This window comes from Armigeres subalbatus, chromosome 2 (assembly GCF_024139115.2).
Source record: "Armigeres subalbatus isolate Guangzhou_Male chromosome 2, GZ_Asu_2, whole genome shotgun sequence".
Classification (NCBI taxonomy): domain Eukaryota; kingdom Metazoa; phylum Arthropoda; class Insecta; order Diptera; family Culicidae; genus Armigeres; species Armigeres subalbatus.
In genome coordinates, this window is record NC_085140.1 from 447,663,931 (window position 1) to 447,688,459 (window position 24,529).

The following is a 24,529-nucleotide window of genomic DNA, read 5'->3' on the forward strand; positions in this document are numbered from 1 at the left end:
ATATACTATAGCGCCTAGATCTGACAGCGGCGGGTATAAAATCAGCCACCGCCAATAATTCATTTAATCAAATCTCATACTTGCGCAGCAAATACTTGAAAACATCCTGTAAAAGGCGGTTTTTAAATTCCGTCGTTTTTCTTTCCAAAACACTGAAGTGTTTTTTTACGTTTTATGACTTGTCGAATCGAGTCAAGTACGAGACACCGAAGACGACCACACTTTCTTCTCTTCTTCTTCTTCTTATTGGCATTACATCCCCACACTGGGACAGAGCCGCCTGGCAGCTTAGTGTTCATTAGGCACTTCCACAGTTATTAACTGCGAGGTTTCTAAGCCAGGTTACCATTTTTGCATTCGTATATCATGAGGCTAGCATGATGATACTTTTTATGCCCAGGGAAGTCGAGACAATTTCCAATCCGAAAATTGCCTAGACCGGCACCGGGAATCGAACCCAGCCACCCTCAGCATGGTCTTGCTTTGTAGCTGCGCGTGTTACCGCACGGCTAAGGAGGGCCCCAGGGACGACCACACATTTGTGGTCGAAAACGTATCTGCAAGGATAACAAAACGTAGTGGAATTAAATGGAGAGTACTAAACTCGTCTTAGACGGTTGAGTAATTATTTGTTTTATATGAAATTTTTAAAGATTCGAAATAGGAAAGTGAAACCGATTTACACGAATGCGTCCCGAATTGGCCTACTAGAAATCAGGTCACTTTAATGTAGGTACTCAATTGATGATTCACGTTGAAAATCATCAACATTGATTCACACAAAACGAAGCTTGCGCCGGAAAATTTTTCACAGCGTTACATTCTTCATATTTAAAACCGGAAATCTGTATATAGTTAACATATAAAAATCAATGGCATTAATATTCATTAGGGTGGCTCAAATTAGTATGGAAAAAAACTTTTCCCAATTTTTTTGATGGACCGCCCTCTTATTCGGTTCTATTTGATGCCCTGATGCTCTGGACAAAATTTCAGCCAAATCGGTCAACGTTTGGGCGGTGCTAATCTCGTTGGTAGTTTATATGCAAAAATGTATGCAGAAACATCCAAAAACAGTGAATTGCAGAAGTTCTGAGCTTGATTTCTATCTTAAGCAATTACGATTTTATCAACTGCAACAGACATAAATCTCAATTTAGCGCAACGGCTTCCCGCGTGGCGTAGCTTACTCTGCCATCAGCAGTAACTTTAGAGTATCAGCAAAAAAAAACACGTCACTACGATTCCACGGATTGTCTCAATATTTTGTTCAACGTTGGATATGATGCTTCATTTACTTATGATCGGCGATGAAGATTATCTTTACGTTTTGACCTTTATGAGTTCTAATCAATTTTGATCTTGCATCCTTGTATCCCTCGCGTATTCTGACTTTCACGCTTTTACATTTGTTGTACATCGCCGCTGATGCCATAAGCGAACAAGTCAGTAAATTCCTCCATTCTGTCGGTGAATGACACTCCCAGTCATTAAATTTAAAAAATTTGAAGCAAATAATAATTTTCTTTGTTTTTCTCGTACCAACCCAATGACGATATTTGTTGATAAAGATATCACAGCAAAAATTATTAGAAATTCAACAACGTTAAAAATGCAGCTATTCCCAGGAAACTAATAAACATTCGATATTATTTCATTGATTTTACAGACCAGAGCGGATTGCATTTATTTGCTTGCTCCAAATAAGTGCATAAAAATACATACATTTAAAACTACAACATATTTTTATCTGTGTTTGCTTAACGACCTTCTTTGTGTCTTTGTCATACAATTGCAGACAATATGGCTTTTGGGTCGGGCTGCACTGCAATCAAAATATTATTTCTGTCAGATAATCAATCAGGCGATCTTTTTTCTTCAAATATTTTATCAGTTTGCCAAAAATGCATAGAACACAATCTTTATGTCCAATACACAACGTTCACAAGCTACGTAACTTTGATTTTTTTTATTGCTTTCACTCACTAATTCTGGTTAGATTGTTTTGTGTTTAGAAAATTTGAAACATTTATAAGGGATATGCAACATTACAGACACAGTGGTTCGTGATTCATGGAAGGCACCTCACATAATGACAGCTTTAAAAATGTGCCTGAGTGGACACTCAAACTCACTAGCCGGTCGTCCTTTTGTCTCTCGCGTACCACCAGATATTCGTTTTTCACTGAAATGTTATGAAGATGAGGAAATTGTTCCTCCAGCTGAAATCCTGAGCGCGCTGTCTTCACAGTTTTCAAATAAGATACCTACAACACAATTTAATAATTACAGAAGAAAGTTGGGAATCCTAAACAATGATAAAGAGTTAGTTTCGGCACAAACACACAAGCTCACAGTTAGTAGTGATAAGTCAATCATCATGTCGATCGGTGCTGGCATCCGCCGTCGATGGTCCCGGTGAAACCCCAGACTTGACTCAACAGTAGTCAGCCCATATGGCCCACGAAGTTACGCAACATCTGCAGCGTAGGTGTGGAAGCGATTTCGGTGGAAGTGAAAAAAAAAAGTTCATGTTTTGATAACGATAACATGTCAAGCGAAATGTGATGAATGAAACTGCGCGACACCGAGGTATAAAAGCGGACTCAATTCTTAGGGCCTCACCTGAAACAATCTCTGCGGCGGCGGTGTTCGACTCGATTCGATGAAGCAATTAACCTTATTATCAGTCATCCTGTGCGTTTTGGGCGCTCGGGTAGGTGGAACACAGAATTGAGAGTAAAGAGCTTCTTAACGATTCTTATTCATATTTAGGCGGCACCCGATCGTACCCCACGCATCATCAATGGACAAACAGCCGCTCATCAACCGTACAATGCCTACATCGTGTACACCAGGGCTGACGGCTACGGATATTTCGGCGGTGGTACGATTATCAGCGACCGGCACATTCTCACTGCTGCCCTCAACATTTTAGGGTAATTTCGAATTAACTGCTAACGGTTCAATTAACGCATTACTCAAAATACCGAATTCGACAGATTCATCCGATGGGATGTTGGAGTGGGAAGCAACATCCTCAGTCAACTGGGCACCGTCACCTCAAACACGGCAACGTCCCACCCATCGTTCAACTCCGCTACCCGCGCGAACGACATCGGAGTCATCACCCTGCCCGTGTCCTTGGTGATCACTTCTTCCGTAGCACCGATCGCTCTCCCCCCGCTAAACCAGCAACTTGGATATCCATTTGAGAACGAACAAGGCTCAGTTGTAGGATTCGGATTTACCGATGTTGCTGGTAAGCATCCATTGTTGGTATGTGTCACAGCCATTTTAATTCGTATCTTCCCATACACTTCCACAGCAACGGTTCGACCCTCGTATCTGATGCGTGCCTACCAGCGTGTGACCACTAACGCCCGTTGCCAGCAGTACTACCAGATCACGCTTCCACTGCACTTCTGCGCCGAAGATGCGTCCGGGTATGCGAACATCTGCAACGGAGACATTGGTGCCGGTTTCATTACCGAAGTCAACGGCGTCCAAACGGTTACCGGAGTTGCTTCGATGATCACCCAGAGCTGTGGCTATCTGTTCCCGGCTGGATATACCCGCGTCGAGTCCTACCGGTCATGGATCTACAGCATCACCTTGGTTTAAAACTGTGTACGATTGATTATGGGCGACGGAAGTGAAAATAAAAGCTACGGGTGTGGCACGTGTTTTACGTGTTGTGTTTTAATGCTGTTAACATGTATAACACAGTGTTACTTGCTACGATAGTCAGAAACCCTCCACTACTGCCGTAATCTGAAAAAGTGACGGAGACGCCATTTTCCAAAAATGGTGTTAGCGAGTACTACTCATCGGGCTCTTTAACAGAAAAATGGAAAACATGCATGTTGTAGAATGGCTGTTACGTCACTTTTTCAGATTACGGCAGACTAAGGGTCATTCGCCTTGGGAGCTACATACATGTTTCCTGTGTTAACATTTTTGAAGGCGTGTCCCTCATTACACGACATTTGCTTTCAATGGGTCATTTGTAATCCACTTGGGATTTCCTAGAAGCAACACTGATATTTCGTGAATCATAAGTGAACATCGCGATTAAGGTGAATCACTTCTGAATTTCGTTACTTATCTGGTTCCAATAGTGTTTCAGTTGGATTCTAATGATTCCTATCGTATAACCAATAATATGTTGGTATGCCCCAATCCCGATTACATTACATAAGATCCGAATCGTGCCGTAGTTTCAAATGAATGATAGATCTTTGGCGATTCTGAAGGAATTTGGTAAATTTTAAGGAATCTGATATGCGATCAATCATCGTAGAAAAACGAACATTTTGATGCATGATTTGTAACTTATAGGACTTATGTTAGCCTATGTTAGCTATTCATTTTGCAATGATTCAAATTTCAAACTTTGATGATTTTTTAACATGACTGACGAAATTTTGAATGCTAGATGACTCACAATATTTTTAATTTTATCTCAAACTGCAAACTACACGGATTTGGACAAGGTTTTTTGTTGTTTGTAGTAAATCCATACAAAAGTTTTGCAAAGTTGCTTCATTTTGCATGATTCAAGAAATCATAAAACTTTTTCTACACGGATTTTCGAATTTTGAACTTAAAATTTATTTACACGGAACGCAGCATCGGGTGTTTTGAGTTGAAAAATATCACTTGTCATAAGACGAGTTTGTACAATCCCATTTAATTCCACCACTTAATTGTACCTTGACAGATACGTATTTCGACGTCAACAGTAAGGTCGTCTTCAGTGTCTCGTACTTGACTCGACTTACGAGACGTACGAGACACTGAAGACGACCTTACTGTTGAGGTCGAAACACGTATCTGTCATGTTACAATTAAGTGGTGGAATTAAATGGGATTGTACAAACTAGCCTTATGACAAGTGAAGACATTCCACTGAAAAGCTCAAAATAATTTTCTTGAAAAATATATTATTCGCACGAAAAGGATTTTAAATAGCACAACTCTTGCAATGTACTGAATTTATTAATATGTGAAGGTGTATTTTTTCGCATTTTAATGCTCAAAAGCATGCTGGAGTTTAAGCATTAACCTCGAAGGGTGGTGTGTAGCACAAGATTTGCTTTCCTGGTGGTTTGATGAACATTTATGTACAAGTAATTCCAATGTATCAGTAGGTCCTTTCATGCAGCCCTTTACTGATACGGTGGAACATCATCACAGCAAAGAGATGTGGTATGGGGAACGAACCTATGATCATTCGCTTGCCAATATCGAACAGTCGTAACTTTTCAGCTACTAGACCACATTCATGGAAAACTCTCCGAATATTTTTCAACAGTACAAAAAAGATACAAACAAAATCTCAAGTATTTCTCAGAGCTGCCACAAAAGGAACTCCGAGAAGGACAGATTTGAAAAATGAGTTGACAAGAGGAGTACCCTGAAGAATTCTGGAGCGATTTTTTGAGAAAATCCAAGAGTCATTCTTGAAATCTAAAAAGGAGCTCTCGAGAGAAATTTCAACAGGAACCCCACGAATATTTTTTCAAAAAAAAAGGGTCCGGAAATGATTCTGAAAGCAGTTCAAAAAAGCGCTTCCTGGAGAAATGTCAAGAGGAATTTCTGACAGAATCCAAAAGTAATTCCAAAGAAAAAAATCCAAGATAAATGCCAGAGAAAAATAAAAGAAAAAATTCGCAAAGGTCCTATTCGAGAATTTCTTGTACAATACTTGTATTTATGAATTTCTTCAAGAGCTGCGCTTATAAAACCTTCGCGAGTTCTTTCGAGGTTTTTACCCGGAACACACCTGGAGTTCCTTTAGGCTGTTCTTCTGAGAATTCCTTTAAGAAGTTCCTCTGAGAGATGTCTCGAAAATACCTTCTGAAGTTCTCAATGGAATTTCTCTGGAATTGTTTTTGATACTTCATCGGAGAATTTTTAAGGAAATTCAGATGCGATTACTTGTAGAAAAATGTCCCACGTTGCTTGTATAAATCCCTTATAATACCCGAGCAGGAGCGACGACCTCGATGACAGAAATTGGTATGAGCAAGCGTTGCATAAAAGGTAAAATACCAAAAAATAATACCAAAAACTTATATGCAGAATACTTGCGGCATAACATTCTTAGGTATTTCAATACCAAACAAATAATAATTGCAATGATATGGAAATGCTAAAATCATCTTCCAAACTTGGACGTACATGTTCATGATAGAATTAGAGGCGAAAGTATAGAATTGATAGTTCCGTTAGGATACGGCAGGCATGAAGAATGTTTTTATAGAAGTCGATTTGAAAGCGAGCGGAGGGCAATATATGTGATGGCACATATCACACGACCTTCCTTCTGCCAAGCTCCCGTATGAAGGGGGAGGGAAGAATATCAGTGTGGAAGCTGATATATCTCCACTGACTTGAAATTCAATTTAATAACTGAGTATGTTACGGCTCAAGTATTCTGCCGTCCCAAGCATATCTGTCCCATGTCGATTTTTATCATTTTTGAGATTTATGCTCCAAACGTTCTAAATTAATGTATATTTTATTGTAAACAAATGAATACATACAGTTTGTTCGAAAACTTGGCGAAAAAATATCGGGTCATTTTGTTCCATTGTAGAATTTCCAAGCATAACTGTCCCATTGAAACAAATTTCATACAACATGTATTAAAATACTTCGGAGAGGCCAATTTTTATTATCAAATCATTCAGAGAAAGAATATGGGTTGTGGTATAGTTTCAATGGGTAAAAAGGTTAATCCACCTAATATCGTTGATGCCTTTCTTGTGCATTATGAAAATTGAAAAGTATTAATTGAAGCATATTAAGATGATTGATATTAAAACTGCAGTGAGAATAGTCTCTCATTTTTATTCGCATTCTATGTATTTATTTACACTTTTTCTTCTTTCCTTATTGGCATTACCATTCTTGCATTCGTATATGATGAGGCTAACACGATAATACTTTTATGCCTAATTGCACCCGAAAATTCCTTTGATCGTGAGTTCAACCAAGCCACATAAGCATCATCGCTTTGTAGTCGTGCCTCTAAGCGCATGGCTATAAGCTAGGCCCAATTAATTTACACATATACAAGATTTTTGTAATAGCTTCGGAACGAAGTGACTAATCGATTTTCAATAGCAAACAATGGGTCCGAATTTCCCGTTGAGTGCAACTTATTACGAAAAAATGGTCGTTTAACATGTGTTTACAAATGTTCATACACGCACCCCATACAGGTGAAAGTTTCTACTCGACACATCAGATGCTAATCTGAAATAATTTTCATAGGAATCATCAAACACCTTCGCAGTATTGCGGTATTGAGTTACCACGGAACCTGATTTTGATGCTTCTTCCAAAAATCCATCTGCGCTGAAACATAATTCACCTCTGAACTTATTTCAGGATCAAATTATGTATAGGAACCAATTCTCACTGTCCTTATACTTATGTGAGGTATAATATCTCTGGGTTTTTTCAGACACACTCGTCCCCATGTCAGCTTTTTTATACACATTTTTTTCTATGGAGCGTAAGAGCCCCCTCCTCCAAAAGCTTACGTTATTAGTGTACGGTCCCTTATTACAATACGCTTTGAAAAGACCTTATGCATCTAATGTGAAACAGGTTATTATCCAGATCTAACTAAACTTAAACTGGGCCAAATATGCTTGGAATTATCAATTTTGTCTTCAATTTCGCAGCATGAATGTCCCACTGAATAGATTCCACTAAAAAAACAGTGTTTATCCTTTGAAACATATTAGAAATACACTATTTTGATCGATATACGTTTATTAATCAAAATTTCATGGGGCAATTTAGCTACAAACTGAAAAATATGTTATCAACTTCAATCGCATTTTTCTCAGTTGCATATTTTTCGACATGGGACAGATACGCTTGACACGTCAGTATTGTGCATATTAGTTTTTGGTTTTATTGCTTTGGTATTTTACCTCTTATGCAGGGCTAGTTCATAACAGAGTATGGTGTCAATAACAGAATTGGGTATTATTGAGCCATTTTCTCCTGCTCGGGTATTACTACTGGGAATTAGTCTGGGATTTTCCCGGGAACGCTGCTTGAAATTTCTCCGAACATTCATCTGGAATTATTTTTTTGTCAATGTCCCGAATGATATCCGCATGGTACCAAAGATAAATTTTTGAAAAAAATTGAGAAGAAATCCTGAGAAAATTCAACAGTAGATCCTGAAAATGATTCAAGAGTGATACCCGACGGAAATATGAAAGTAATTCCAGCACGAACTCCAAAAAAATCGAATGAGTTCCGAGAGGATTTTCAAAGGAGTTCCAAGAGCGATTACTGCAGGAATTTAATGAGGAATATCTGAAAAATCTCGGAAAGTAAAAATCAAGAGAACTTCCCGGTTCGAAGATAATTTCGCAAATGAACATCAAGAGGGTTCAGGGACAATTAGCTGAATACCGTTTGGTCGAATAAGGACTGTATTAAAAATAAATTATCCACTATTCGAATAAAATTGGAAGAATTTTAAAAAAATAGTAAAAATTGACTAGCAATATATGTTAATTATGTTTGTTTAGTTTTATGGAAAAATACAATACTGAATAAATATTGCACTATTCCAACATTTATCCGAGCCCTTTCACCTAGTCACAAATCGGCATAAAATTGCTACGTACTACAAATATGATTACTTTCGGGTCCGAATTCTGATCACCTGATTATGATTTTTTTTTCGTTTTTCCGAGGCTAGCGCTTGGCCAAATTCTCGATGCCCTTCTTACGGAGATGTGTTCAAAACTCGAATTTCAGTATCACTTTCAATTCACGATACTTCGGAAAGAACAAATTTTTAACAAACAAAAAACATCTGAGTTGAAACTTAACACATGAATACATCGAATGCAGGGTAAAACAAACCAATACCTTTATTATCTTTTAAGTAGTAACACTTTGAAACATATTTTCGATAAAGTTCTTAGTTGAAATTTGTTTCTTTATCTAGTTTGTAGAGTGAGAAGTAAGAAATGAGATTTTCGAAGTAAGTAGTGGAGAAGAAGTGAGTAGTGAGGAGTGAAAAAGTGCGAAATGGGATGTTCGGAAGTGTGAAGTAAGGAATGTTAAATTAAAGTGAGAAGAGATTGGAGAGTAGGAAGAGGTGGGAAGTAAGAAGTGTAAGATTATTATTGGTAAGTGAGATGCGAAACTTGAGAAGGTAGAAGTGAGCAGTGTTGGTAAAAACTCAAAATCTCAAAACTCATGGATGATTCAAATCAAGCGTGAGTTGAAACGCATCCAACTCAGCACCTTAAAACTTATGGATGAGTTGAATCATCTATTTGAATCATCGTAGGTTTTCTTGTGTTCTCCTTCGTTAAAAGCAGTGAATTGATGTTTGTCGCATAAAATATTAGACACTCTTTTATGTATAAACAATAAATTGCCCCCAAATTGATTTCAAATGCGTTTTTAACCAAAGTGATTTTTTGGCAAATGAGTGAAATGATGCGTTTTAGCATGAAAAATTCAAGCGTGATGCATTCCTTTAAAATTGCAGACGAATTCGTTCGCACGGGAGCGCTCGTTGATTGAGATTTATGAGTGATTTTACCATTACTGGAAGTGAGTAATGATAAATAAATGAGAAGTGAGACAGAAAGAAGAAGAAATAATGAAAAAGGAAGGAGATCAAAAAAAATCTCACTCCAATTGCAACCGAACGTCCAAGATCAACGTTCGAGGAGCAGTCAGTTGGACCTCAGCCCTGCCTAAGTTGCACACATGTTATATAGAAGCTACAGTAACTTATATACAACCAAATTTGGTCACATTTGAGTTGATAAGTTGATAAGAAAATTCTTTTGAGCTTTTAGTGGAATGTCGTCATTAGACGAGTTCGCATTTCAGTTGAGTCAAGTACCAGACATTTACTGTTGAGGTCGAAACTGGTGTCTGTCAAGGTACAATCAAGTGGTGAAATTTAATGGAATTGTACGAACTCGTCTTATGACAAGCACATTTGAGTTGATGAATCCAAATCAGTGTGAATTGTGCAACTCGAGTGATGATGTGTAACATCGCGCCAAGAACTGGTCGACATGACAAGTTACTTTTAAAATCTTAGAAGACGTGTGTAAAAATGAACCTGTTGCGAATTCACGAAGGATTTCTAGGAGAAAATGCTGAGGAAGGGGAAGGATGGTTAGTTGGACACTTACTTAAGAAAGTTGCAGAGAACTCTACGACCTCTCAAAGGTGTCACGGGAGGTTTTGGGAGGTTGTAGCAGTAGGGATCGTTTTGATAGAACGTAAAACACAGTAGGAAAGGGACGAGCCTGGAAATTGAACCCACGACCTCCTGCTTATAAGGCAGAAGCGGTAGCCACTAGACCAAAACCGGAAGAATTTGAAATAAATTTTAGGAGAAAATAAAAAAACCTGAAATTATTTTTAAAAAAATGACTTATGAAACCCCATACTTAATATTCGAAGGAATTCATGCAGCGTAAACGTAAAAATCGTTATTAGAGGGCCGATTATAGAAGGATCTAAAGTTTCTCCTGAAAAAAATTTTCGATGAATTACGAAAGTTAAACTTGCCCGCAGATTAAATCATCTGTTTATTGATTTCACGGCAGCGTATTATTCCGCGGAAAAAAAAATTTTACGCTTCGATCATCGATCCTTTTTTACCAGTGCAATAGATGGTTTGATGTAGAGTTTCCATTTCCCAGCCATTTTCGCTGTCCCGGGATTTGGGATGAAGTTTTTAGTATATCCCGGGATCCCGGGATTATTCGATGAACATCGAAAAAAAAAACTGATTATATGTTTTGAAATCGATTTTATCCAATGTTCAGAGGTAAACCTCATTTTTTAAAAAGGCCTGAGTCAAAACTAAGGCTCAATTAAATTTTCAAGAAGACTTCAAGAAGCAAATAGTATTCACGTTTATTCGGTCAATATAGTGCGATTTTTGGAACAGATACTAGCCGAATCCCAAAAAAGCGCATTGGCTGTCGGTCAGTTGGCTTGATTGTTTGTATTGTTTTGAATATGTATTGGATCTAGACGTTTGTTGGGTTCACATTTAATGCCCTTTTGAAGCAACGTTCTGCTGGAATATCAGGTAGTTGAAAATGGGCAGTGGAACTGTACTGGGCCCATAACATATTGCTGTTAAGGCAAAACATAAAATAACAGAAAATAACGTTCGTTCTGACGTTTAATTGTCATAGAGCTGATTGGGATTTATGTAAAACGTATATTGATAGGAATTTTGATGTTGATATTCCTCTCGATACCAAAAGTGGTATTGATAATGCTCTCGTATCTTTGACAAATTTAATCGTCGAAGCCAGAGGCATTGCAATTCCTAAATGTGAAATTAAATTCAACTCCATTATTATTGACGACGATCTTCAGCTACTGATCCGTCTTAAAAATGTGAGGCGAAGGCAATACCAAAGAACTCGCGATCCCGCGTTGAAAGTTATTTGGAGGGATTTGCAAAATGAAATTAAAAAACGTTTCGCTATTCTGAGAAATACCAACTTTGAGAATAATGTCTCGAAATTGGATCCCCGTTCGAAACCCTTTTGAAAATTAACGAAAATTCTTTAAAAACCTCAAAAGCCATTTCCAGCGCTTAAAAAGGGAAATAAAATTTTATTAACAAATGGCAAAAAGGCTCAAAAATTGCTCAGCAGTTCGAGAGTGCCCATAATTTTAGTCTAGGTCTCACTAATCCTACCAGATCATGCGGAGGTTCAGTGACATTCTCAATCAAGATAATGTTTTTGACCCTTCGTTGGAAACTAACTCGGATGAAGTGAGATCTATTACTAGAAAATTTAAAAATATGAAAGCCCCGGGTGATGATGGTATTTTCTACATACTTATCAAAAAACTCTCTAAGAGCTTTTCATCCTTTTTGGTTAATTTATTTAACCCATTTTTTTAATTGGCATACTTCCCAGATAAATGGAAAACGCCAAACTTGTTCCAATTTTGAAGCCAGACAAAAATCCAGCTGAGACTTCTAGTTATCGCCCAATAAGTTTGCTTTCTTCAATAAGCAACCTGTTTGAAAAGATTATTTTAAATAGAATGATGGTAATGGCAATTCTATTTTTGCTGATGAGCAATTTGGTTTTCGCCATGGGTATTCAACCACCCATCAGTTATTAGGAGTTACGAATTTATTTCGACTCAACAAATCTGAAGGATATTCGACTGGAGTTGCTCTTCTTGATATAGAGAAAGCATTTGACAGTGTTTGGCATGAAGATTTGATTGTAAAATTGATGAATTTCAATTTTCCTCTGTACATTATTAAACTGATCCAAAATTATTTATCAGATCGCTCACTGCAGGTCAACTATCAGAATTTTAAATCTGATAGATTACCTGTAAGAGCTGGTGTTCCCCAAGGCAGCATACTGGGGCCCAAGGGCGAAGCCTTCGTGTCATTTGTAGTAGATTGCAAAAAATTTTGGATATTTTCTCCACTTACTTGCAAAAATGAAAAACTCCCCAGAAATGCTTCCAAAACTCAGCTTATAATATTCCCACATAAGAGAGCTTCTTATTTGAAACCTTCTAACAGACATATTGTCACTTTGAATGGGGTTGCAAGCTAAATATTTGGGAATTCTGCTAGATCAAAAACCTTTAAAAATCACATTAAAGGCTCCTTATACCCGTTCCGTAGTATAAATTAGGTTAAGTTTAGTTCAAGTTTAAAACATTGTAATTCCTACATGGTTCAATTTAACCTGAGGAAAAATCCTAACTGACAGAGGCAATTGAAATGTATTAATAATAACTAAAAATGTTTAGTACGCATATGGCCTCCACTTTAGTAGGTATATAGCGATTCAGTGCATTATATACAAGTTCTCTTGCTTGTATATGACAACTTATATCAACAGCTATACGTATCAAAATGTTAACTGAGCATAAACATTATTTTATTTATTCGCATTTTTTTCAACTTGATTGAGATAAGAAAATTATTTTGAGCTTTTTAGTGAAATGTCTTCACTTCTTCACTAAGTCGAGTCAAGTACGAGACACTGCAGACGGCCTTACTGTTGAGGTCGAAATACGTACATGTCAAGATACAATAAAGTGGTGGAATTCAATTGTATAAACTCGTCTTATGACAAGTGAACTTGATTGAGTTTGATGGATCATCTGCAAGTGCATAAATTCATCAGATAAATACTTAGGTGTTTGCCTTAACATTCAATGCGCAAATGCCGATATTCATACTTGTGCTGGAATGCAAAACCATTTGCGAAACGGATTCTGAGGGATAATTGGCATGCATCTGCCCACAAATAAAAATGCATGCAGGAATTTATAGGATAATGTGGAGAACATATTAAATTTATGCATGAGTCCATCGATGTCACTATTTTACTGCATAAGTATCGTTATTGATGCGACTGAGATTTGTTCGTCTGAGATATGTAACTGCACGTCCACAAGTTATAAGATTATGCAACCACCGCGGTGAACCGCTATATAAAATATCACCAACATCACCTACTATGTAATATTCGACGTTTTAGCTTACCCGTCTGCTGGTTCGGGGTCGGTGGCAATGGCCTTACTTTATCCGGTGGACATCGCCGGGTGACCATAACAGTCGCCGGCAGCGGAATGGCCGTGCCCCCATTGACCCCCGGTTTGGTGTACGGTACCGGCAGTTGTCTGCAAGAAGAAAGAACAAAAGAGAACCACGTTATAATGACATTAAAATGCAATATTTGACCCCTTTACTGCTTCTGTTTGCTGTTGATTTCGATTTGATACCTCTTCAGAAGGAATTGATATAAAAAGTTATGACTGCGGGTGAATCGATTCGAAACTCGAAATCTTCCAATATCACGAAAAGTAATCTACTTCGAAATTTATGAAAATGGATTTTCTCCCATCCATTGGAGCTTTCCACACCTACGCATATTTGGACCACCCCAATAAGAGAGGTGACGCGACGCAGCTGTAAAGTCACCATTCCGTCCTATCTTTTCCCAGCGAGCGTCTTCAAACGTCAGAGCTGAATGTCGTTCAAAACTATGTTAATTTAAACACGTTGCTCATTCCGGCCCTTCTCGCTACAAACCGGAGACATGTTGCAAGTAGGGTATCAGCTACCGGAGAAGGTGCGCCAACGAAGGGTCTACGACGAATAGGTCATCACATTTGCATAATCTCATTTGGAGAATGTTTAATTTTCCCAGCGAACCGTTCGACCTCGCACACGAACCGATCGGTTTCGCCTTTGTCGGTGCACGGAAAGGTGCCTTGTCACGAGACGTGAAGAAAGATGTGACACCCGAAGACGCTGACGCGGGCGCCGATGCACTTTCGAACCGGTGGCGATAGAGGGATAGAGAAATCATGCTTCGTCTCGAACAACATTAGAATGCGTCAACATCAGGTATTTAAAATGCAATACGCGCCCGAGTTGACGTCTGGCTGACACAAGCGGACCATCAGCCAGGTGATTGGGCGGGAAGAAAACGGCTGCCACGAGAAGAGATCGGTGTAAGACAATTTCTATGCGGTCATTGCGTGCCACGATGTTGTCGAGCAAAGCATGAACCCAATTTTCATGGGACCCAGACGAACCGATCGGATTGTGTGGTAATGTAGACAGGGATGACCCAAATGCACTCCACGGGCTGACTGACAGCAAGAGGTGGTGGTGAAGAGAACTGTTTTTAATCCAAATGTAAATTCCGAAAATTGGAATTTACCTTTGGACGCGGGGCCACAGCTTTTACCCATCCCGATTCGTTTGTGGGAGCATGTACTTTCTTGCACAGTTTCCTGGCAAAATAGTACACGAAATAAATCCGATTGCATCTATTTAGGTTTGCCGTTGTGTGCTTTGCACAGCATTACACTGCACAACACTAGCTCTAAGCTATGAATTATTAATGATGGAGAAACGTTGGTGCTTCGGCAGAAGGGCTAAGCTGGATCAAAGGAGTGCACTTGCATAAATTGCTGCAATTGCGCTCTATCTCTATCATTGGGTTCAATGCAGTGAATAAATGCACAACGATCTAACCGCAATGAGGGGAACAATAAAGCAATGCAATGCAATGGGTCGGCATTCCCCACAGATGTACGCAATTTGGCAACAAAAGGAGTGCGGTGTCATTTTCGAAGCCCAGCTCAGGTAATTTTACCCGAGGGGGTTCGACTGAGCCAGCAGAGCTGGTTCAATGGGATAGTATTTAAAAGGAAGGATCGCGAATCTAATGACAATAACGCGATTCAGCTTGATGGAATTTGAAATTGAGGAATAACTTACAAAGGCAGCAATTTTTGCCTTTCTCGTTCACTAAGCTATGGTACACTGAAAGGGCTTTAAGTGTCCACTTCGAAAATGAGAAACATCAATAGAAGACATGATAAATTGGACGAATGGGAATAATTAAGAAATGGAAAGGTATCGAACAACGTGTAAAATGCAGGGTTCGTACTTCTCGTTTCAGTGAGACGAGAACAAGCGATTTTCGGGCTTTCAGTTGCTACTTTTCTCTCTTGAACAAGCCTAAAAGAAAACATCGACTGTTTATTGGCGATAGGTTATCTATTCCATAAAAGCTACTCTTGTTTGCATTGGTGTGAGCACGAAAAGGATGAAAGCAGTGAGAAAACAAGTAAATCTACCTCTCGCGGCACTGACAGTGAGGAAAAAATAGTTATCTCTTATCTTTTTTTTCTTCGCGCAAAATAATTTTTCGGTGAAAATCTGCTTAAGTGAGCATCCTCTGCTCGTGAGAATGAGGGAGCATAACGATCCCTGGTAAAATTACTACATAGAAAACATCAAGCAAATGGGTATGTTGCTCTAATTTGGCAAATAGGGTGAATTGAATAAAACTAGTATTGCATTTCGTTCCAGAGAAAATGATTTCCGGCGATGAAAGATGATTTCCAACACGAGCAACGAAATTTTTCCGAACATAAACAGGAAATTCCTTCTAGTTTCCACAAAAATTTGATCCAAATACTCAAAGAACATTCATCAGAATCTGAATTCAAAGTTGCGTAGAATATCCATGGAAATCTTCTTCAAATTTTCACAACAAATTAAACCGAATTTTTACGGAATTCCTGTTGAAATTCCAACAAAAATTTCTTTAAATTTCCATCCATTTCCATTCAAAAAAATCCACGAAAACATCTTTCGAATTCTCGAATTCTCTCTTTCAAATTTCCTCGGAAAAATCCTTCGAATTTCCTCGCAAAATTTCTTCAAATTTCCTCGGGATATTCCTTCGAATTTCCTCGGGAAATTTCTTCGAATTTCCTCGGGAAATTCCTTCGAATATCCTCGGGAAATGCCTTCGAATTTCCTCGGGAAATTCCTTCAAATTTCCTCGGGAAATTCCTTCGCATTTCAAATTCTTCAATTTCGGAAATTCCTTCAATTTCCTCAAATTCCTTCGAATTTCTTCGGGAACTTCCTTCGAATTTTGTCGGGAAATTCCTTCGAATTTGCTCGGGAAATTCCTTCAAATTTCCTCGGGAAATTCCTTCGAATTCTTAGGAAATTCCTTCAATTCCTCAGGAAATTCCTTCGAATTTCCTCGAAATTCCTTCGAATTTCCTCGCGAAATTCCTTCGAATTCCTCGAGGAAATTCCTTCGAATTTCCTCGGAAATTCCTTCGAATTTCCTCGAAATTCCTTCGGAAATTCCTTCAATTTCCTCGAAATTCCTTCGAATTTCCTCGAAATTCCTTCAATTTCCGCAGGAGATTCCTCCGAATTTCCTCAGGAAATTCCTTCGAATTTCCTCAGGAAATTCCTTCGAATTCCTCAGGAAATTCCTTCGAATTCCTCGAAATTCCTTCGAATTTCCTCAGGAAATTCCTTCGAATTTCCTCAGGAAATTCCTTCGAATTCCTCGGAAATTCCTTCAATTTCCTCAGGAAATTCCTTCGAATTCCTCGAAATTCCTTCGAATTTCCTCGGAAATTCCTTCGAATTCCTCGAAATTCCTTCGAATTCCTCAGGAAATTCCTTCGAATTCCTCGAAATTCCTTCAATTTCCTCGAAATTCTTCGAATTCCTCGGAAATTCCTTCGAAATTTCTTCGGGAAATTCCTTCGAATTTCCTCGGGAAATTCCTTCAAATTTCTTCGGAAGTTTCCTCGAGAAACTACTTCGAATTTCCTCGGGAAATTTCTTCGAATTTCCTCAGGTAATTCCTTCCAATTTCTCCGGGAAATTCCTTCCAATTACCTCGGAAATTCCTTCGAATTTCCTCAGGAAACTCCTTCGAATTTCCTCGAGAAATTTCTTCGAATTTTCTCGGGAAATTCCTTCCAATTTCCTCGGGAAATTCCTTCGAATTCCTCGAAATTCCTTCGAATTTCCTCAGGAAATTCCTTCGAATTCCTCGAAATTCCTTCAATTTCCTCGGGAAATTCCTTCGAATTTCCTCGGAAATTCCTTCAATTTCCTCGAAATTCCTTCGAATTTCCTCGGGAAATTCCTTCGAATTCCTCGAAATTCCTGAATTTCCTCAGGAAATTCCTTGAATTTCCTCGAAATTCCTTCGAATTCCTCGGAAATTCGCTGAATTCCTCGAAATTCCTTCGAAATTCCTCGGGAGATTCCTTCGAATTTCCTCAAGAAATTGCTTCGAATTTTCCTCAGGAAATTCCTTCGAATTTCCTCGAAATTCCTTCGAATTTCCTCGAAATTCCTTCGAATTTCCTCAGGAAATTCCTTCGAATTTCCTCGGGAAATTCTTCGAATTCCTCGAAATTCCTTCGAATTTCCTCAGGAAATTCCTTCCGAATTTCCTCGGAAATTCCTTCGAATTTCCTCAGGAAATTCTTCGAATTTCCTCGGGAAATTCCTCGAATTTCCTCGGAAATTCCTTCGAATTTCCTCGAAATTCCTTCGAATTTCCTCGGAAATTCTTCGAATTTCCTCGAGGAAATTCCTTCCAATTTCCTCAGGAAATTCCTTCGAATTTCCTCGGAAATTCCTTCGAATTTCCTCAGGAAATTCCTTCGAATTCCTCGAAATTCCTTCGAATTTCCTCGAAATTCCTTCGAATTCCTCGGGAAATTCCTTCCGAATTCCTCAGGAAATTCCTTCGAATTTCCTCGGAAATTCCTTCGACCGAATTTCTCCTCGAAATTCCTTCGAATTCCTCAGGAAATTCCTTCAATTCCTCGAAATTCCTTCGAATTTCCTCGAAATTCCTTCGAATTCCTCGGAAATTCCTTCGAATTCCTCGAGGAAATTCCTTCGAATTCCTCAGGAAATTCCTCGAATTCCTCAGGAAATTCCTTCGAATTCCTCAGGAAATTCCTTCGAATTCCTCGAAATTCCTTCGAATTCCTCAGGAAATTCCTTCGAATTTCCTCGGGAAATTCCTTCGAATTCCTCGGAAATTCCTTCGAATTTCTCGAAATTCCTTCGAATTCCTCGAAATTCCTTCGAATTTCCTCGGAAATTCCTTCGAATTTCTCGGAAATTCCTTCGAATTTCCTCAGGAAATTCCTTCGAATTTCCTCAGGAAATTCCTTCAATTTCCTGGAAATTCCTTCAATTCCCCGAAATTCCTTCGAATTCCTCGGGAAATTCCTTCGAATTTCTCGAAATTCCTTCGAATTTCTCGGAAATTCCTTCGAATTTCCTCAGGAAATTCCTTCGAATTTCCTCAGGAAATTCCTTCCAATTTCCTCAGGAAATTCTTCGAATTTCCTCGGGAAATTCCATCGAACTTCCTCGGGAAATTCATTCGAATTTCCTCGGAAAATTCCTTTGAATTTCCTCAGGAAACACTTCTAAATTTCCTCAGGAAATTCCTTCGAATTTACTCGGAAAATTCCATCGAATTTACTCGGGAAATTCATCGAGCTTACTCGGGAATTTCTTTCGAATTTACTCGGGAAATTCCTTCGAATTTCCCCGGGAAATTCCTTCGAATTCCTCGAAATTCCTTCAATTCCTCGGAAATTCCTTCGAATTTCCTCAGGAAATTCCTTCAATTTCCCTCGAAATTCCTTCGAATTTCCTCGAAATTCCTTCAAATTCCTCAGGAAATTCCTTAGAATTTCCTCGGGAAATTCCTTCCTCCTCAGGAAATTCTTCCAATTCCCGAATTTCGAAATTCCTTTAATTCCTCGAAATTCCTTCAATTCCTCAAGGAAATTCCTTCGAATTCCTCGGGAAATTCCTTCGAATTCCTCGGAAATTCCTTCAATTTCCTCAGGAAATTCCTTCGAATTTCCTCAGGAAATTCCTTCGAATTCCTCGGAAATTCCTTTAATTCCTCGAAATTCCTTCGAATTTCCTCGGGAAATTGCTTTGAATTTCCTTCCAATTTCTTCGGGAAATTCCTTCGAATTTCCTCAGGAAATTCCTTCGAATTCCTCGGAAATTCCTTCAATTTCCTCAGGAAATTCCTTCAATTCCTCGGGAAATTCCTTCAATTTCTCAGGAAATTCCTTCCAATTCCTCGGAAATTCCTTCCAATTCCTCGAAATTCCTTCCAATTCCTCAGGAAATTCCTTCGAATTCCTCGAAATTCCTTCAATTTCCTCAGGAAATTCCTTCGAATTTCTCAGGAAATTCGCTTCGAATTCTCAGGAAATTCCTTCGAATTCCTCGAAATTCCTTGAATTCCTCGGGAAATTCCTTCAAATTCCTCGGAAATTCCTTCGAATTCCTCAGGAAATTCTTCGAATTTCACGGAAATTCCTTCAATTTCCACGAAATTCCTTCGAATTTCCACGGGGAAATTCCTTCAATTTCCACGGGAAATTCCTTCAATTTCCACGGAATTCCTTCAATTTCCACGGAAATTCCTTCAATTTCCACGGAAATTCTTCAATTTCCACGGAAATTCCTTCGAATTTCACAGGAAATTCCTTCGAATTTCCACGAAATTCCTTCAATTTCCACGGAAATTCCTTCGAATTTCCACGGGAAATTCCTTCAATTTCCACGAAATTCCTTCGAATTTCCACGGAAATTCCTTCAATTTCCACGGAAATTCCTTCAATTTCCACGGGAAATTCCTTCGAATTTCCACGGAAATTCCTTCGAATTTCCACAGGAAATTCCTTCAATTTCCACAGGAAATTCCTTCAATTTCCACGGAAATTCCTTCAATTTCACGGAAATTCCTTCAATTTCCACGGAAATTCCTTCAATTCCACTGGAAATTCCTTCAATTTCCACGGAAATTCCTTCGAATTCCACAGGAAATTCTTCAATTCCACGGAAATTCCTTCGAATTCCACGGGAAATTCCTTCAATTCCACGGAAATTCCTTCGAATTCCACAGGAAATTCCTTCAATTTCACGGACGAATTCCAGGAAATTCTTCAATTCCCACGGAAATTCCTTCCTAATTCCACAGGAAATTCCTTCAATTTCCACAGGAAATTCCTTCAATTTTCACGGAAATTCCTTCGAATTTCCACAGGAAATTCCTTCGAATTTCCACGGGAAATTCCTTCGAATTTCCACGGGGGAAACCCTTTCGAATTTCCACGGAGGAAATTCCTTCGAGTTTCGACGGAGGAAGTCCCTTCGAATTCCCACGGGAAATTCCTTCAATTTAATGGAAATTCTTCAATTCCACGGAAATTCCTTCGAATTTCGAAATTCCTTCGAATTTCCTCGAGAAATTCCTTCTAATTTCCTCGGAAAATTCCTTCCAATTTCCTCGGAAAATTCTCTCGAATTTCCTCGGGAAATTCCTTCGAATTTCCTCGGGAAATTCCTTCGAATTTCCTCGGGAAATTCCTTCGAATTTCCTCGGGAAATTCCTTCGAATTTCCTCGGGAAATCCTTCGAATTTCCTCGAAATTCCGTCGAATTTCCTCGGGAAATTCTTCTAATTTCCTCAGGAAATAGTTTCGAATTTCCTCGGAAATTCCTTCGAATTTCCTCGAAATTCCTTCGAATTTCCTCGAAATTCCTTCGAATTCCTCGAAATTCCTTCGAATTTCCTCAGGAAATTCCTTCAATTCCTCGAAATTCCTTCGAATTTCCTCGGAAATTCCTTCGAATTCCTCGGGAAATTCCTTCGAATTTCCTCGAAATTCCTTCGAATTCCTCGGGAAATTCCTTCGAATTTCCTCGAAATTCCTTCGAATTCCTCAGGAAATTCCTTCGAATTTCCTCGAAATTCCTTCAATTTCCTCAGGAAATTCCTTCGAATTTCCTCGAAATTCCTTCGAATTTCCTCAGGAAATTCCTTCGAATTTCCTCGGGAAATTCCTTCGAATTCCTCGGAAATTCCTTCGAAATTCCTCAGGAAATTCCTTCGAATTCCTCAGGAAATTCTTGAATTCCTCGGAAATTCCTTCGAATTCCTCAGGAAATTCCTTCGAATTTCCTCAGGAAATTCTTTCGAATTCCTCGGAAATTCCTTCGAATTCCTCGGGAAATTCCTTCGAATTCCTCGGAAATTCCTTCAATTCCTCAGGAAATTCCTTCGAATTTCCTCAGGAAATTCCTTCGAATTCCTCAGGAAATTCCTTCGAATTCCTCAGGAAATTCCTTCGAATTCCTCGAAATTCCTTCGAATTTCCTCAGGAAATTCCTTCGAATTCTCGGGAAATTCCTTCGATTCCTCGGAAATTCTTCGAATTTCCTCGGAATTCCTTCCAGAATTTCCTCAGGAAATTCCTTCGAATTCCTCAGGAAATTCCTTCGAATTTCCTCGGAAATTCCTTCGAATTCCTCAGGAAATTCCTTCGAATTCCTCAGGAAATTCCTTCAATTCCTCAGGAAATTCTTAGAATTCCTCGGAAATTCCTTCGAATTCCTCAGGAAATTCCTTCGAATTTCAGGAAATTCCACGGAAATATCCTTCGAATTTCCACGAGAAATTTCCTCGAATTTTCACGGTAAATTGTCTCGAATTTTCACTGGGAATTCCTTTCAATTTTCTCGGGAAATTCCTTCGAATTTCCACGATAAAATTCCCTCGAATTTTCATGGGAAATTCCTTCTAATTTCCACGGAAATTCCTTCGAGTTTCCACGGGAAATTTCTTCGGATTTCCACGGGAAATTCCTTCCAATTTCCACGGGAAATTCCTTCCAATTTCCACGGGAAATTCCTTCCAATTTCCGTAGGAAATTCCTCCAAATTTCTACGGGAAATTCTCTCAAATTTCCACGGAAATTCCTTCAATTTCACGGAAATTCCTTCGAATTCCACGGAAATTCCTTCGAATTCCACGGAAATTCCTTCGAATTCCACGGGAAATTCCTTCGAATCTCCACGGGAAATTCCTTCAATTCCACGGGAAATTCCTTCAATTCCACGGAAATTCCTTCGAATTCACGGAAATTCCTTCAATTCCACGAGGAAATTCCTTCCAATTCCCGGAAATTCCTTCAATTCACAGGAAATTCCTTCGAATTCCACGGAAATTCCTTCGAATTCCTCGGGAAATTCCTTCGAATTCCAACGGGAAATTCCTTCGAATTCCAACGGAAAATTCCTTCGAATTTCCCCGGGAAATTCCTTCTAATTTCCCCGGGAAATTCCTTCGAATTTCCACGGGAAATTCCTTCGATTTTTCACGGGAGATTCCTTCGATTTTCCACGGGAAATTCCTTCGAATTTCCACGGGAAATTCCTTCGAATTTCCACGGGAAATTCCTTCGAATTTCCACGGAGGAAATTCCTTCGAATTTCCACGGAGGAAATTCCTTCGAATTTCCACGGAGGAAATTCCTTCGAATTCCCACGGGAAATTCATTCGAATTCCCACGGGAAATTCCTTCGAATTCCCACGGGAAATTCCTTCGAATTCCCACGGGAAATTCCTTCGAATTCCCACGGGAAATTCCTTCTAATTTCCACGGGAAATTCCTTCGAATTTCCACGGGAAATTCCTTCGATTTTCCACGGGAGATTCCTTCGATTTTCCACGGGAAATTCCTTCGAATTTCCACGGGAAATTCCTTCGAATTTCCACGGGAAATTCCTTCGAATTTCCACGGAGGAAATTCCTTCGAATTTCCACGGAGGAAATTCCTTCGAATTTCCACGGAGGAAATTCCTTCGAATTCCCACGGGAAATTCCTTCGAATTCCCACGGGAAATTCCTTTGAATTCCCACGGGAAATTCCTTCGAATTTCCTCGGGAAATTCCTCCGAATTTCCTCGGGAAATTCCTTCGAATTTCCTCGGGAAAATCCTTCGAATTTCCTCGGGAAAATCCTTCGAATTTCCTCGGGAAAATCCTTCGAATTTCCTCGGGAAAATTCCTTCGAATTTCCTCGGGAAATTCCTTCGAACTTCCTCGGGAAATTCCTTCGAATTTCCTCGGGAAATTCTTCCGAATTTCCTCGGGAAATTCCTTCGAATTTCCTCGGGAAATTCCTTCGAATTTCCTCGGGAAATTCCTTCGAATTTCCTCGGGAAATTCCTTCGAATTTCCTCAGGAAATTCCTTCGAATTTCCTCAGGAAATTCCTTCGAATTTCCTCGAAATTCCTTCGAATTTCCTCGGGAAATTCCTTCGAATTCCTCGAAATTCCTTCGAATTCCTCGGAAATTCCTTCGAATTCCTCAGGAAATTCCTTCGAATTCCTCGGGAAATTCCTTCGAATTTCCTCAGGAAATTCCTTCGAATTCCTTGGGAAATTCCTTCGAATTTCCTTGGGAAATTCCTTCGAATTTCCTCGGAAATTCCTTCGAATTTCCTCGGAAATTCCTTCGAATTTCCTCGGGAAATTCCTTCGAATTTCCTTGGGAAAGTCCTTCGAATTTCCTCGAGAAATTCCTTCGAATTTCTTCAGGAAAACTCCTTCGAATTTCCTCAGGAAATTCCTTCGAATTTCCTCGGGAAATTCCTTCTAATTCCTCGAAATTCCTTCGAATTCCTCGAAATTCCTTCGAATTCCTCGGGAAATTCCTTCGAATTTCCTCAGGAAATTCCTTCGAATTCCTCGGGAAATTCCTTCGAATTTCCTCGAAATTCCTTCGAATTCCTCAGGAAATTCCTTCCGAATTCCTCGAAATTCCTTCGAATTCCTCGGGAAATTCCTTCGAATTCCTCAGGAAATTCCTTCGAATTCCTCGGGAAATTCCTCGAATTCCTCGGGAAATTCCTTCGAATTCCTCAGGAAATTCCTTCGAATTCCTCGGAAATTCCTTCGAATTCCTCAGGAAATTCCTTCGAATTTCCTCGAAATTCCTTCGAATTTCCTCAGGAAATTCCTTCGAATTCCTCAGGAAATTCCTTCGAATTTCCTCGAAATTCCTTCGAATTCCCAGGAAATTCCTTCGAATTTCAGGAAATTCCTTCGAATTTCCTCGGGAAATTCCTTCGAATTTCCTCGGGAAATTCCTTCGAATTTCCTCGGGAAATTCCTTCGAATTTCCTCGGGAAATTCCTTCGAAATTCGGGAAATTCCTTAGAATTTCCACGGGAAATTCTTTCGAATTTCCACGGGAAATTCCTTCGAATTTCCACGGGAAATTCCTTCGAATTTCCACGGGAAATTCCTTCGAATTTCCA

The 24,529-nt window shown here is 39.2% G+C and overlaps 2 protein-coding genes across 2 annotated transcripts in view; one reads left to right on the forward strand and one right to left on the reverse strand.

Annotated features, from left to right (window-relative positions):
• The window catches only part of LOC134210429 (protein sickie-like), a 109,882-nt gene that overhangs the window by 12,946 nt on the left and 72,407 nt on the right, over window positions 1–24,529 (reverse strand). The window contains exon 4 of the mRNA XM_062686476.1: window positions 13,571–13,707. Coding sequence (XP_062542460.1) covers window positions 13,571–13,707 — 137 coding nt within the window. The remainder of the gene's footprint in view (window positions 1–13,570; window positions 13,708–24,529) is intronic.
• Window positions 2,642–3,691, forward strand: LOC134213706 (chymotrypsin-like protease CTRL-1). The gene is made up of 4 exons (XM_062693001.1): window positions 2,642–2,716; window positions 2,776–2,939; window positions 3,003–3,262; window positions 3,329–3,691. Exons 1-4 carry the CDS (start codon window positions 2,666–2,668, stop codon window positions 3,622–3,624), a joined length of 771 nt encoding a protein of 256 aa, XP_062548985.1. The 5' UTR covers window positions 2,642–2,665; the 3' UTR covers window positions 3,625–3,691.

Bases quoted from the DNA above. Each gene is read 5' to 3' on its own strand.
- LOC134213706 (XM_062693001.1), top strand. From the start codon at position 2,666: ATGAAGCAATTAACCTTATTATCAGTCATCCTGTGCGTTTTGGGCGCT. The intron at 2,940-3,002 runs GTAATTTCGAAT...CGAATTCGACAG, and splicing joins GCTGCCCTCAACATTTTAGG to ATTCATCCGATGGGATGTTG. The intron at 3,263-3,328 runs GTAAGCATCCAT...ACACTTCCACAG, and splicing joins CGGATTTACCGATGTTGCTG to CAACGGTTCGACCCTCGTAT.